The following is a 16,145-nucleotide window of genomic DNA, read 5'->3' as shown; positions in this document are numbered from 1 at the left end:
TAACGTGAACAGGACTCACCCTGTGTGAGTCCCATGAGGAACCTGGCGAGGGTCATGAGAGCGAGGGTGTGAGATCCTAAGTGAGCCAGCAGAGGAGTCACAGCTGTGATCAGAGACCAGGAGGCGGCCGAGATGAAGAGGACGCGCTCCCCTCCCACCCTGAAGCAACACACAGAGAAGAGGTTATCAAAAAGCTGTACATGAAATCATTCCTGCCTACTGCAACTTCTCGGTACCATACGCAAGAGGATTAGGGCCACATTTATTTTCTTCACATCCCCACATTTTCTTTTCATGTGGCCCCAATCCTTTTCCGTCATTTTTCAAATGATGTGCACTGCCTTGTTTTAACATGCTGCTCATGTCCCAATTTAGGCTCAATAAAGTGAATCTTATCTTATCGTTTGACATCTTAATTCCCTACTTGTCACTGATGTGTCCTCCCAGGATCTGAGTGAAGCAGTAGCCCCAGAAGAATCCCCCCAGCACCAGACCCGAGTCGATCTTGCTCCAGTGGAAGGAGGCGGCCATGGACACGGAGCAGATGGGCATCGCCATGCGGGCGCAGTACAGCAGGCACGTTCCCCAAAACAGCACCACCGTCCACTTCTGAGCCAGAGGTCTGCAAGGTAGGGAACATTTATCTGTAAAGCACATCTCAACAAGAGGTAACATCAAAGTGTTTTACTGTTAACCGCAATGTTTTATTTATATTTTATTCTATTTTTTAAGTGATTTGTTGATTCCTGAAGATTTACTGTCAAAATGCTGCTGTGAAAAAAAAACATTTCTAAGTGTCTGTCCGTCCGTCTGTCTGTTTGTCCGTCTGTCTGTCCGTCTGTCTGTCTGTCTGTCTGTCTGTCTGTCTGTTTGTCCGTCTGTCTGTCTGTCTGTCTGTCTGTTTGTCCGTCTGTCTGTCTGTCTGTCTGTTTGTCCGTCCGTCCGTCTGTCTGTCTGTCTGTCTGTTTGTCCGTCTGTCTGTCCGTTGTCTGTCTGTCTGTCCGTCTGTCTGTCTGTCTGTCTGTCCGTCTGTCTGTCTGTCCGTCTGTCTGTGTTTCTGTCTGTCTGTCCGTATGTCCGTCCGTCCGTCCGTCCGTGTTTCTGTCCGTATGTCCGTATGTCCGTCCGTCCGTCTGTCCGTGTTTCTGTCTGTCCGTATGTCCGTCCGTCTATCTTTCTATCTATCTGAGCCAGCACATCTCAACAAGAGGTCAAATCAAAGTGTTTTACAAAAAATGGCTATAAAACTAATAACAGTTACAGTGCTATACAATGATTTCTGGGAGTTTGTTTCAGATATATTGAGCATAAAAGACAAACGGTAGTATTTTAAAGTCAATTTGACGGACAGGAAGTCGGTGCAAAGACCTCAAATCCCCCAAAACACAACAGTTGTCGACTAGTCTACTGAAGATAAATGCATGGACACGTTTTTCCAAATCCTGCTGACACTTCAATCCTGGATATATCGGTCAGGTAATAGTAGGATGACTCGTCTGCTGAAATTGATGTCTGAGTCTATGACTACACCTAGACTTCTGGGCCTGTCTGTGGCTTTTAAAATAGCTGATTAAAGCGGAGTGCTGACTTTTAATCACACCTCGTTGGCTCCAATAACAATCATTTGTCTTTGTTTTAAAGATGGTTCGAACACATCGATTTGTTCAATGCATTTGCTTAGTGCTTGTAATGAACCATAGTTCCCTGGTAAGATGGTTGTACATTTCTGTGTCATCTGCATAAAATAACATCATTTGTTGTTGTTTTTAAATCTACGTAAGTGTAAGCTTGTATATGTTAAAGAGAAGAGGCCCCAGGATGGAGCCTTGAGGAACTCCTCTAGTCATATTTGTGTAATCAGATGTGTTGTTACCTAAAGACAAGAAGTAGGGATGCTCCGATCGATCGGTCACCGATCGAGATCGGCCGATACTCACTCTCTACCGATCGATCGGTGCTCTCTAAACATGCCGATCGCGAGAGCCGATCGCATGACGTAAAATACATGACACTTTTCTCTGTGTGCGGCAAAACAAGCTCGCCAAAATGGCTTCACCGGTCTGGCATTATTTTAAGGTGTCCGAAAAGACAGTAAAATAGCGGTATGCAACGTGTGTGAAGCAGAAATCCTGCAGCTCCGCCCGCCGGACCGGTAAGCGCAGCGAAACACACACACAGGGAGAACCAGACCGCAGTTCATTTCCTCATATTCCAAACGAAAAATTACGGTAGCAAATCACCCGGTTCTTTACGACCAGAACTATTAACGGGATACAAACCGGAGGAACCAGGCATGGAGGGAGGTGGCAGAGACAGTGGGTGAAACTGGTAAGGTTTTCGTCCGGTTTGGGGAGTTTATATATATATATATTGCTCGCATAAAATCCCCGGGTTTTTTTGCTTTGTATGTCGGGGGCGGGAGATTCATGTGTTGGTTGTTGGTCGCGTTGCTCGCAAAAAATCCCCAAGCTTTCAGACACGCCCAGCTCCAAGATTTTCAAGATTTTTGAAAAGCTGCTGTGTGGACGTACCCAGAGCCGTATCATAGAAGAGTTACGACAACGGAAGTCCAAAAACGGTTATCGTCACGTGGTTCATGTAGACGAGGATCGTTCCCCGGAAGTTCATGGCGGGCAATGTGAATGCACTGATAACAGGAGATAGAACTACGATTTTTGGTAATTATTAGTGAATAAAGGTTTTGATTTGCAATATTTATACAACAAATCGATATGTGTATGTATTTACATCAATATGTTTTAAAAAATAAAATAGAATTTGCTAATATTAAGTGATAATATTAGGATTAGTGTGAACAACTAGTTTACATGTTAGGCTAACAGTGCCTTGGTTAAAGAGCCTGTTGCTGTTTATTTATAGCTTTGAATTCTTTAAAACCAATATTATCTTCTTAAACTTGTATGGTAGTCAGGAGCATCACTTTCTAATGTTTATTGATATATTTAGAGGGAGGGGGATCTAAAGTAATGCTTTAAAATTCAGATTAGATTAATGTCTACCATTTTCTTAAATTCATGGTAGTTTCAGTAATCCCATGGTAATTGAGGACACAAGTTATCTAAATGACTAATGTCATCTTTATGGCTTTCAGAAAGGACAGGAGACTGACAGGTGACTATCAAAGGACTAGCAGCAGCAGCATGATGATGATGATGATGATGTTAAATGTGTTGTTTTAGGAACATCCATTGCAAATACATGGAATTCAATAAACATTGAATAGCATATCATGCAGTTTGTCTGTGCCTTTTCCTCCGTGTTGTCCTGGTTTGCTGTGCTGCCTCCCAGTCGCCACCATGGTTTGCTGTGCTGCCTCCTAGTCGCCACCATGGTTTGCTGTGCTGCCTGGGGATGCTCAAATCGCTCAGAGAAAGGAGTACGAATGTACGGCTTCCCCACTGACACAGAGCGGAGGAAGCAGGAGCAATTTCACGACCAACAGCAAAAAAATATGTGAGGTAATTATATACAAACACTGCATTTGCACTTTTTCACAAAACGAAAACCACACCATTGGGAACGCTTAATGTTTTGTTTAATACAAAAAAACAGGGAAAGGCTTGAAAAACACAGAGTTGAGACTCAGGGTGCAGGGTGAGGGTCTCAGTGCAGGTATTCAGGCTCCATTGAATCCCCCTCTGGTTCTTGTGCTGAAAGAGGGATAAACAGACAGGAGAAAGGGTTATACACACACAGCACACCTATTGGATGGGAAATTGCCTTGGGGAGATAAGGTGTGGTCTTTGTTCCCAACTGAAGTTATGGAACTTTATTATTTGTGAATTTAACAAAGTATGACAAATGGCATCAGTAACAGATGTGATATGAATTTCTATAAAGTTGTCTCACATTCTTGGTCATATTTTATATACAGTATGTAATGAGTATAACATGTCCAGTAAGTATAAGTGTTTCCTAATACTGTGTATTCAACCACTATGGAATATGTATGTGGGCAGACAAGATTCAGACACAGTTGTTCTGTGTGTGAAGTAACCTCAAGTCACTCCGCAGGCACATTTTGATGCAGACCAGTTTGTCAAGACAAAAAAGGGCAAGACTAGGCTGAGAGCAGAGGCTATACCCACCATCTTCGTGCATCGCCCTGTGGTCAAAAAGAGAAGGGCCCCTGCACCACGATTCACCCCGGGACCTGTATCTACAAAGCCCATAGCTCATGATCACAGCTATAGTGTGAAAGGTGACACAGGTATAATAAGTATGAACTCTTAGTAACAAAAGTAATATTTCTTATTTTTAAGTGGTATAATATTTTAAATGTTCGAACATTTACAGTGCCATGTCTTCTACTTACATTAGTCTCAAAGATTGAGGGAAGAAGGGATGACACAGGGGAGCCAAAAATCACTCCATCAGTCAGAGTGGAACAGCTGATGGCGGTGAACAGAGCAGCAGCACCTGACCTCACAAAAACTGAGAAATGTATTCTCTTCCATCTTGCAGGCTACATCGTCCACAAAATCATCAAGTTTGCCAGCATCTGTGAAAAATGCAAAATTGCAACAGAGCACCATGATGAGAGTCCTTCTGGTGACAACAGCTTGTTAGTGGACTTGAAAGACTTCAAGGCAGGTGCTCTTTGTCGTCCCTCCCAAGAAGCCTTTGACTTCATTCACCAAATTGAGGAACTATTTAGGACCAAGACTGGTTCCTCCCTCATGCAGCTCCCCAACGCAGTGGGTGTCTTGGAGAAAGAAGCTCAGGCCCTCTCCAGCAGGCTTCCGTCATGCTGTGGAGTACAACAACAACTCGTAAAAAGATGTCATACGGCTGAGGCTGAGAATTGAGGCCAAACAAATCAGAAATGACAGAAAAAAAATAAAATTAAAAGATGGCCATTTTGGAAGCAAGAGCCAATCCAAAAAGGTGAAAAGGAACAACAGCAGCCAAGCTACCACATCCAGCAACCCCCAAACAGATCCACAGCTGCAATCATTTCCATTAGCCGTTGCAATGGAAATATTTGGACTAAACATTGCTCTTCCACCTGCCAGCACCCAGCTAACATCACTGCCCCTCCACCCGTAACATCACTGCCCCTCCACCCGTAACATCACTGCCCCTCCACCTGCCAACATCACTGCCCTCCACCTGCCAGCACCCAGCCAGAGGAGAGCAAACAACAAAAACAAGCAAGGTGTCCCGTCATGTACCTGGAAAGTTTGGGTTGGCAAAATGGAGTAAGAGAGGGACTTGAAAAACCTTGGTGGCTCTCTACTCCTGTTGTTACAGTTGTCTTGGTTACAGCTCTCACGTGTTTTTTTGTTGCCATTTCCACATCTTTAGAAAATATGAAATACAAAATTGAAGTGAAATCAACCTCTTCTCTGGAGAACAAACTTTGATTTCTCTGTCTTGTGAGTTTGCAGTCTTGCAGTTTTGCTCCTCCACCTGTAACATCACTGCCCCTCCACCTGCCATACAGTAGGTTACTAACAAGATTACTTATATAATACAGTGATAGAATACATGTTTAGTATGCTTACTTATATAAAACAGTAGTATTAAACTTACCTTGTGTGTTCACTCTCACTCAAGTCCCTCTCCCTTTGCCATCAATCCAAAATCAGCTGAGCTGCAACATTATACAGGCAGGTAATAATCAACATAATCACAAGGACACAATATGGCTCTGCTAAAAAACTCACTCTTACACGCACCAAAGTTATATTTATCTAATATTTAACTCCCTCCACCCCCGCATACAATCCCGTTTAGAAGCCCCTCTTCTCTAATTCAACAACGTTGGACGAAATGACATTAAGAGAACGGAATTTACAATTAAAAGGTTGTTCAACGTCTGTTGCTAACTTGCTTCGGTATCCTAGCTTGATCTGTTATCTGTAAACGTTCCCTAAATCTACTGATTTAGGGATAATCCACTGACATCCTTTAATACACATGTTCAATTGAATCAGATGTACTGATAATATCCGCAATATAAATCTTTAAACTTCTTCTTACCTTTAAAAGTCCGTCACGAACGGTTATTATGCTGCAACTCTACCGCTCTGCTAGCCTTGGCGCTAACTTCCGGGGAACGAATGAGAGGCTCCACGATCCGCCATTGCTGTAAAAAAGTGGTCCATTGGAGTGAACGGAGATGTCGTAACTCTTCTATTATACGGCTCTGGACGTACCGTAAGAGTTAGACCTAACACACTTAGCTATTTTATCTACCTCTGGAACCAGCTAAACTAGTTATTATAAATATATTTATTCTTCATTGTCGGGGTCACTCATTACTGGATCAGTGAGCTGCATGAGATACTGACAGGCCTGTCAGGGAGAGAGAGAGAGAAGGAAGAGAGGAGAGAAGAGAGAGGAAGAGAGAGGAGAAGAGAGAGAGAGAAAAGAGAGCGCTTCCGCTAATTTCTCCCGTGTTATTCTCCAAAGTGAATGTAAACTGAATAAATGTACACTCATTTGATGTAATAATTAAGTTGATTGTTGTTTGTGGAAGCTCCAGTGAATGAGCCCCATTAACTGAGTTTTAAACCTTCACTTTAAATGAAGATTTAAAGTGATGTTTAAATCTTCCATTTAGGCCCCGCCCACTCGATCGGATCGGCGATCGGTATCGGCCGATACTGATTCCGGCCCCGAAATTGTGCGATCTGAGCATCCCTAACAAGAAGTATTCCAAGTTATTTAAATGACACCTGAACATCAACAGGAGAGGACTCTTTAAAGTACAGACACTACAGTACATACTGATATAACCTGAACATCAGCAGAAGAGGACTCTTTAAAGTAGAGACACTACATACTGATATACACCTGAACATCAGCAGGGAGAGGACTCTTTAAAGTAGAGACACTACATACTGATATACACCTGAACATTAGCAGGAGAGGACTCTTTAAAGTAGAGACGCTACATACTGATATACACCTGAACATCAGCAGGAGAGGACTCTTTAAAGTAGAGACACTACATACTGATATACACCTGAACATCAGCAGGAGAGGACTCTTTAGAGTAGGATAACATTTAAACCAGTTCAGTACAGAGCTACTAAAGTCCTGCCCAGTTTTTCCAGTCAACATATTATTTAATGGAAGACAGTGTCTAATGCAGCACGGACCTATAAACATGAAGGGAAACCGGTTTTAATAATTGACGTGGATAATTTTTGCGTCCTGGTGAAAACCAATATACACACACTGTAAAAAATGCTGCTCCAAAAGCAAGTAAATATATAATAAAAACAAGGTGTTTTCGCTTTTAATAAGTGCACAAGTCTTCCAATTGAACAAAATGGCTTCAGTAAAGATGGGATAATTAAATTAATTAGATCTTATATTTAGCTGGGAAAACTTATTTTGAACTATATTTGACCAGAATTAGGGAATTTCTAACAAAAAAAGCCAGCAATGCTTAGACATTTTCTGTTTTCTGATGTTAGTTGGAGATTTTCCTATAAAATAAGATGTTTTTAAGAGACTTTGACTTAAAAAGATGCCTGGTCTAAAAACATCAAGTGTAACGACATATTCTGACTAGAAATTAGATAAATATACTTGGCAAGATTTTACATTTTTGCAGCGCATGTCGAGACACGAGTGCCAAACCGGTAACATCAACTGCTACTGAAACAACAGTCTGTTCTCTGAGCCAAATGCTAACACCAGCATGCTACAAAGTCACTATTCAAATATTAAAGGATCATTTATTGTTGTTCTGCAACACGGGCTTTACACGCTAGAAACACATGAAGTGAGTTTGGTTTTGCATGGGGAAAACGAACAGTGGCTATTTAAACATTGGGGACTTCACATCGGCCTCCTTCTAAACATAAGAAGTTTGACATCAGGGACTTTTTATTTACAGTAGTCTTTAAGAACAAATGTTAAAGGAGCAGAATAGGAAGAAATACAGTGCATTAAAAATGTTTTTCCCTACAGTGCAGGCTCCAAAATAAGCTCACTTTATGGCTCGATTCTGCCCAACTTGTGTTTTATTGCGACATTTTATGTTTTTTATATGTTTTGGTAAGTTCATAATACTCAAATACGTAGAATTGTTAATGCATGCTATAAGTAGGATCCTTAATCCTTAATTATGCGAGTACCATTTAGCATTTTAACAATACAATTAAATACAAGGCGGTTTTGTTTGGCTGATACCCCTCCATTCAGTTTCAGTTTGGATCTTCGAAGGGAACGCGTTTAGGCCCTTCTGCTGTTTGTTACTGTTGCGTGAAGAGGAGATTGAACTCGGGTCCACTGTTATGCAAATATTCAGCAGGCATTATGTTCGCCATGTTTACCACCTAGTATTTGCTCACTAAACTCAAAGTAGACAAGGCTGATAGTATTGGAAGCATTAACATGTTGAAAAGCTTTGAAGCCTCTATATATATATATATATATATATATATATATATATAGATAATAGAGACACTGATCCTCTGATACAAGCGCTTGTATTTGCAGTTTTACAATCTCTGTCTGTGGCTTGAGTCAGATTTGAAAACACATCCTTTAAAAATTGTCTTTGCAAAGAGAATGAAATGGAGATCTTTGAGACTTAAAGGATTACCAAAGTAAATGTTATTCATCCTCTGGGGACCATGACCTATAGTTACAGGAGAAGGACCATAGTAGGGCCTCTCTGTTGTTTCCCTCTTGGTCCTTTGTTTGTCTTTGCGTATTGTTTCAGGGATTTTGATTATGTGTGTGATTATCTGGTCATATCACCAGGGACCATGTTTGAAATACGTTTTTAAATGTTATGCCTTTCTTTGTCTTGTGTTTTATATATTTTACAATCAATCACCCCTCTGTAAAACAGGAATATCTTGTTCAGTAATTAGTAAAAGCTTGTTAAGTAAGTTTGTTTCAGTCAGCGGTGGAAGAAATACTCAAATCATTAAGTAAAAGAAGCAAAATAACAGGGTACAAATACTCAGTTACAAGTTAAAGTCCAACACTAAAAATGGTAAAAGTAAAAGTAATATTTTAAGCAGCAGATATTTAAAAGAAAGTTTGAAATGATTCGTACATTTATGTATTCATCACTTTATTGTTGCACTTTAATTGTTTGATATATTACTGGGTAGCTTAACCTATAATACTTTATTATATATGTGTCAATTAAGATGTAGAGTAACTGCAAATAAATCTACAAAATTACTAGTAACTTCGACCACACGGAGACGAATTCGATATAAAAAAATCTTCCGTCCACACGGCTCAAGAAACGTGTCCGTCCACACGGAAACGCTCGACCCGCTGGAGACGCTAGTAGTACATATGCCGGGCCTGTAAGTGGCGCTGTACTTCCGCCACAAAATACACCAAAATCAGCGATAAGACCCCGCGAGCATGGTTGCCATGGTTGCCTGGTTGCCCTTCTGTTTATTCTCCGCGGTGGATTTAGCAACATGTAGTTCATGTAGTTCTCCATGTCCACTTGTTGCTGATGGTGGTGGTAGAGGAGCTGTAGATTTTGCTCTAACATCTGTATCATGGTCAGTAGCGTCTGGAGCAGGAACGCAACCCTGTGATCCGCCATTGTTGTTGTTGTTGTTGTTGAAACACATCAGCAATGACGCGGGTGACGCGGGGGTGAGCAACAGAGGTGGGGAGAGGTCGTATCTACCCTCTTTTACTTTGCTGTTTATTATATTGTCATATTCAGAGTTGGGAGAAGTACTCAGATCTTGTACTTGAGTAAAAGTATAGGTTCATACGTCCGTAAAATAAAGTAAGTACAAATCAAAGAAAAACAAAGTAAGGGGAAAGTGAACCTATACAAGTGAAGTATCAGCCAGTAATACAATACACCCAGCAGCAGTATTATTTCACAATGACTAACTTAGAAAACATGAATGAAAAAAACAAAGCATGACTCATTTTAAGAACCATGTCATGTTACCGTCATGTAAAGCTAACCGGCTGTTCCACATGTTTTAGATTCCTGTCTCACCTGGGCCACAGCTTCCTGTCCTCTCCGCTGGAAACACGTCCTCCATACGTCTCACAATCCAGCTGAGGATAGCTCAGGTGTTTCCTGCCGTCTCTGGCTGTGTGTCTGTCCTCCATGTGATCAGATCAGTGTTTCCCTCAGTGTCTGACCGCTCTGAGAGTACTTCAGCTCTCCCTCCCCGCCTTCCTCCTCCTCCTCCTCCTCCTCCTCCTCCTCTCACTGGCAGGACAAACAGGTACGACTTGTTGAAACAAAACCCAGAAAGAGAAGCTGCTCGTGATTTACATGGTTTCACAGAGAGCAAGAACATTTCAATATTTCCCCAGTAGAGGACAGGAAGCTCTGCCGTATATCAGAGAGGGCAGAATACACACATCTTTACTCAAGTAGAAGTACAGATACTGGTGTTTAAAAATACTCTGGTAAAAGTAGAAGTACTGACTAAACTTCTTTACTCAAGTCAAAGTAAAGAGGCTTTGAAATATACTTCAGTAAAAAGTACCCATAACTAGCAGCTGTTTTAAAGAGTACCTGACCTCCCTTTATATCAATAGAAAAATAATGTCATTGTTAGCTAATGAATGTTTCCATGCTGAACAACGGCAACATGACAACGTTTCCATTGGTCCCTCTTCTTTAGAGAAGACCAGGAAATGATGGATACACGGATCGTGTTCAAATCAATAGGCACGCAATGACTCTAAAGAATAATGATCACGCATCAAACACACATTCAGACTAAAGGAACCAGCTGTTTGGAAAATGAGAAAAGTAGAAAGTACAGGTATTTGTGTTCAACATGTAAGAAGTAGAAAGTACAGGTATTTGAGTTCAACATGTAAGAAGTAGAAAGTACAGGTATTTGAGTTCAACATGTAAGAAGTAGAAAGTACAGGTATTTGAGTTCAACATGTGAGAAGTAGAAAGTACAGGTATTTGAGTTCAACATGTGAGAAGTAGAAAGTACAGGTATTTGAGTTCAACATGTAAGAAGTAGAAAGTACAGGTATTTGGGTTCAACATGTGAGAAGTAGAAAGTACAGGTATTTGAGTTCAACATGTAAGAAGTAGAAAGTACAGGTATTTGGGTTCAACATGTGAGAAGTAGAAAGTACATGTAAGAAGTGGAAGTACAGGTATTTGGGTTCAACATGTAAGAAGTAGAAAGTACAGGTATTTGGGTTCAACATGTAAGAAGTAGAAAGTACAGGTATTTGTGTTCAGCATGTGAGAAGTAGAAAGTACAGGTATTTGGGTTCAACATGTAAGAAGTAGAAAGTACAGGTATTTGTGTTCAGCATGTGAGAAGTAGAAAGTACAGGCAGTGTTTCCCACAGATATGAAATATACTTGGGCGGGTGGTGGCAGGGGGGGGGGGGGGTGCGCGAAAAAAAAAAAAAGTTTTAACAACATTATTTATTGACTTTTCATTCCGGTATAATCATTTTGCGCAAAGATGGCACTGTTTGTCAGAGCACTTCATCCTTCTGGGATTTCATGAAGAACAGATCCAACGCCTGTGTGTATGGGAATGCCTCTGGTGCTGGTCCATTAACTGCCAGTGTTTCCCACAGATCTGAAATATACTTTGGGGGGTGGTGGTAGCGGGGGGGGGGGGGTTGAGGTGACGTGCAACAACATTAACCTTTCTGTTGGTCGCTTGTTAGCAGACCCTTCACGCGATGGCAGAGCGAACAGGTCCAGGTACAGGCAGGGTCCATAATGATAGCCCTATAGTTTAAATCTACTACCCACACATGAACATATGGAAATGGGTTACTATTTTAAAAAATAAATGTATTTATTAATGTATTTAGGAACCTATCCATGTGATTTTTAGTGGGGGTCGACCTCAAATCCTCTAGGGGGGTCCAGGGGCATGCCCCCCCGGTAAGATTTTATTTTTTATTTTGGAGTTAAATGCATCAATCTGGTGCATTTTGAGGGGAAAATAAAGAGACTAGATCTATGGAAACACCTATATTTAACAGAACTGTATACATTTCAATAATCATAAAATCAAGGCCATAACCAATAACATCCCATTTCCAATATGAAAAAAACACTGAAACTTGTTTATTAATTTAGTTTTGGTTCATTTATAGTTGTGAGTGTGTCTGTGCTCCTGAATCAGCCTCTCCTGTCTCCCTCCTCTCCCCCCTCACCATCCTCTCCCCCTGCTCCTCTTTGAGGCAGCAGCAAAGACTAGTTTTCTCTCAACACGTTTTAAAAGTGTATCTTACCTTTTTTCACCTAGTTAACTTTTTATTTATTTATTCATGCATATTTTACTAATCACATTACATTTCATTTAGCTGACGCTTTTATCCAAAGCGACTTATAATGACCGATTACAGGGACATTCTCCCTGGAGTAACTAAAGGCTAAGTGCCTTACTCAAGGGCACACTAGTGGTGGTGTTCCTGGCGGGATTTGAACTCACAGCCTTCCGATCTTCAGCCCACCTCACTATCCATTAGACCAATCACTACCCTCTCAAATGGAAATATGTGTTTACATAAATGGTGACCACACAGTTTGAGACCCACTGAGAACTTAGACTAAGTTAACTATCTAAACACTCAGAGAGTCCTTTACCTCACCTGAGCTGAGGTTATCCCGAGCTTGAATGACACACAGAGACCAATCAAGGGCTTTGATTTATGATCTGTATGACAGTGGCCATGTCGGCAGGCCACATCATGTGGACAGCCAGTCACCCTGTGTGAGGCAGGCCACTTAACAGGCCAGAAGGAGGCGAGATCAGAGCAAGGGAGCGAGGGATCATTGTCTACAAGTTAATCGATCGCAGATGGCGTCGTGGTCACGGACGAATAAAAAAAAATATATATAAAAAAAACAAAAAAACTAAATGGGTCGCGAAATATACTTGGGCGGTCGTTAATATACCTGGGCGGCCCGCCCAAGTATAGTCTATGTGTGGGAAACCCTGACAGGTATTTGGGTTCAACATGTGAGAAGTAGAAAGTACAGGTATTTGTGTTCAGCATGTGAGAAGTAGAAAGTACAGGTATTTGTGTTCAGCATGTGAGAAGTAGAAAGTACAGGTATTTGAGTTCAACATGTAAGAAGTAGAAAGTACAGGTATTTGTGTTCAACATGTAAGAAGTAGAAAGTACAGGTATTTGAGTTCAACATGTAAGAAGTAGAAAGTACAGGTATTTGAGTTCAACATGTAAGAAGTAGAAAGTACAGGTATTTGTGTTCAACATGTAAGAAGTAGAAAGTACAGGTATTTGAGTTCAACATGTAAGAAGTAGAAAGTACAGGTATTTGTGTTCAACATGTGAGAAGTAGAAAGTACAGGTATTTGAGTTCAACATGTAAGAAGTAGAAAGTACAGGTATTTGAGTTCAACATGTAAGAAGTAGAAAGTACAGGTATTTGGGTTCAACATGTAAGAAGTAGAAAGTACAGGTATTTGAGTTCAACATGTAAGAAGTAGAAAGTACAGGTATTTGAGTTCAACATGTAAGAAGTAGAAAGTACAGGTATTTGTGTTCAACATGTGAGAAGTAGAAAGTACAGGTATTTGGGTTCAAAATGTCAGAAGTAGAAAGTACAGGTATTTGGGTTCAACATGTAAGAAGTAGAAAGTACAGGTATTTGAGTTCAACATGTAAGAAGTAGAAAGTACAGGTATTTGAGTTCAACATGTAAGAAGTAGAAAGTACAGGTATTTGGGTACAACATGTAAGAAGTATAAAGTACAGGTATTTGGGTTCAACATGTAAGAAGTAGAAAGTACAGGTATTTGAGTTCAACATGTAAGAAGTAGAAAGTACAGGTATTTGTGTTCAACATGTAAGAAGTAGAAAGTACAGGTATTTGTGTTCAGCATGTGAGAAGTAGAAAGTACAGGTATTTGAGTTCAACATGTGAGAAGTAGAAAGTACAGGTATTTGAGTTCAACATGTAAGAAGTAGAAAGTACAGGTATTTGTGTTCAACATGTAAGAAGTAGAAAGTACAGGTATTTGTGTTCAGCATGTGAGAAGTAGAAAGTACAGGTATTTGGGTTCAACATGTAAGAAGTAGAAAGTACAGGTATTTGTGTTCAACATGTAAGAAGTAGAAAGTACAGGTATTTGAGTTCAACATGTAAGAAGTAGAAAGTACAGGTATTTGTGTTCAGCATGTAAGAAGTAGAAAGTACAGGTATTTGAGTTCAACATGTAAGAAGTAGAAAGTACAGGTATTTGTGTTCAACATGTAAGAAGTAGAAAGTACAGGTATTTGTGTTCAGCATGTGAGAAGTAGAAAGTACAGGTATTTGGGTTCAACATGTAAGAAGTAGAAAGTACAGGTATTTGTGTTCAACATGTAAGAAGTAGAAAGTACAGGTATTTGTGTTCAACATGTAAGAAGTAGAAGTACAGGTATTTGTGTTCAACATGTAAGAAGTAGAAAGTACAGGTATTTGTGTTCAACATGTGAGAAGTAGAAAGTACAGGTATTTGGGTTCAACATGTAAGAAGTAGAAAGTACAGGTATTTGTGTTCAACATGTAAGAAGTAGAAAGTACAGGTATTTGTGTTCAACATGTAAGAAGTAGAAAGTACAGGTATTTGAGTTCAACATGTGAGAAGTAGAAAGTACAGGTATTTGTGTTCAACATGTAAGAAGTAGAAAGTACAGGTATTTGTGTTCAACTTGTAAGAAGTAGAAAGTACAGGTATTTGTGTTCAACATGTGAGAAGTAGAAAGTACAGGTATTTGTGTTCAACATGTGAGAAGTAGAAAGTACAGGTATTTGTGTTCAACATGTAAGAAGTAGAAAGTACAAGTATTTGAGTTCAACATGTGAGAAGTAGAAAGTACAGGTATTTGGGTTCAAAATGTGAGAAGTAGAAAGTACAGGTATTTGAGTTCAACATGTAAGAAGTAGAAAGTACAGGTATTTGGGTTCAACATGTAAGAAGTAGAAAGTACAGGTATTTGGGTTCAACATGTGAGAAGTAGAAAGTACAGGTATTTGTGTTCAACGTGTAAGAAGTAGAAAGTACAGGTATTTGGGTTCAAAATGTGAGAAGTAGAAAGTACAGGTATTTGGGTTCAACATGTAAGAAGTAGAAAGTACAGGTATTTGAGTTCAACATGTAAGAAGTAGAAAGTACAGGTATTTGTGTTCAAAATGTAAGAAGTGGAAAGTACAGGTATTTGAGTTCAACATGTAAGAAGTAGAAAGTACAGGTATTTGAGTTCAACATGTAAGAAGTAGAAAGCACAGGTATTTGGGTTCAACATGTAAGAAGTAGAAAGTACAGGTATTTGTGTTCAACGTGTAAGAAGTAGAAAGCACAGGTATTTGAGTTCAACATGTAAGAAGTAGAAAGTACAGGTATTTGAGTTCAACATGTAAGAAGTAGAAAGTACAGGTATTTGTGTTCAACGTGTAAGAAGTAGAAAGTACAGGTATTTGTGTTCAACATGTGAGAAGTAGAAAGTACAGGTATTTGTGTTCAACATGTGAGAAGTAGAAAGTACAGGTATTTGTGTTCAACATGTGAGAAGTAGAAAGTACGGGGTTGCGTTCCGATAATCCAAAAATTAGCTCCTAAATTCTAACCCTATCTCCTATCCCTTGACCTCTGAGTGAAACGTCACGGGGTTAAGGGATAGTGGATAGGAGAATTCAAAAGGATTTAGGAGAATAGACTGCGGTACTTTAGAGAATCCGAATGCACTTTCACTATCCGACGTGTTTATGATGCGCCAGCGGACGTCATTGTGTGCGTCTGCTGCTGTGGGGAAACTATGGAAACTGCAGTTTTCTATACAGCGGACTACAACATGGATGTTCAATAAGAACGAGGGACTCATCGAGAGACTCTGCACCGTGCTCTGATGCTGTTGCTTTATGCTTTATGAACGTGGACAACAGAGAAACATATTCTTCATGACCAAAGTTGGAATTGAAATAAAAAAGGAAAGTGAAACTTATGCTCGTCACCCTCTCCCTCCGTTCCACATTAATACAAATGATCCCAATACGTATGACTGTATGAACTATGAAAAGATCTTAAAAATAAATACAGATGTATTTATTATAAACGTTAGTCCTTAACATCTATCACTGTGTATATCACCATTCACACATCTTTTAAAAGTTGAACAAACTCCACACAGCTCAGTAAAGACTGTGAAAT

General features: G+C 40.1%; 1 protein-coding gene across 1 annotated transcript; it reads right to left on the bottom strand.

Moving 5' to 3' along the window:
- Positions 1–19: 19 nt before the first annotated feature.
- LOC117556741 (solute carrier family 17 member 9-like) lies at positions 20–10,167 on the bottom strand (the record flags this gene model as incomplete). Its single annotated transcript, XM_034232238.1, has 3 exons — positions 9,977–10,167; positions 425–622; positions 20–159 (listed from the first exon to the last, which is right to left on the bottom strand). Coding segments are annotated over exons 1-3 (454 nt in total), but the record flags the coding sequence as incomplete, so codon positions are not given.
- Between the last annotated feature and the right edge of the window lie 5,978 nt (positions 10,168–16,145).

The sequence above is a fragment of the Gymnodraco acuticeps genome, unplaced genomic scaffold (assembly GCF_902827175.1).
Source record: "Gymnodraco acuticeps unplaced genomic scaffold, fGymAcu1.1, whole genome shotgun sequence".
Taxonomy (NCBI): domain Eukaryota; kingdom Metazoa; phylum Chordata; class Actinopteri; order Perciformes; family Bathydraconidae; genus Gymnodraco; species Gymnodraco acuticeps.
This window is presented reverse-complemented; position numbering and strand designations above follow the sequence as displayed.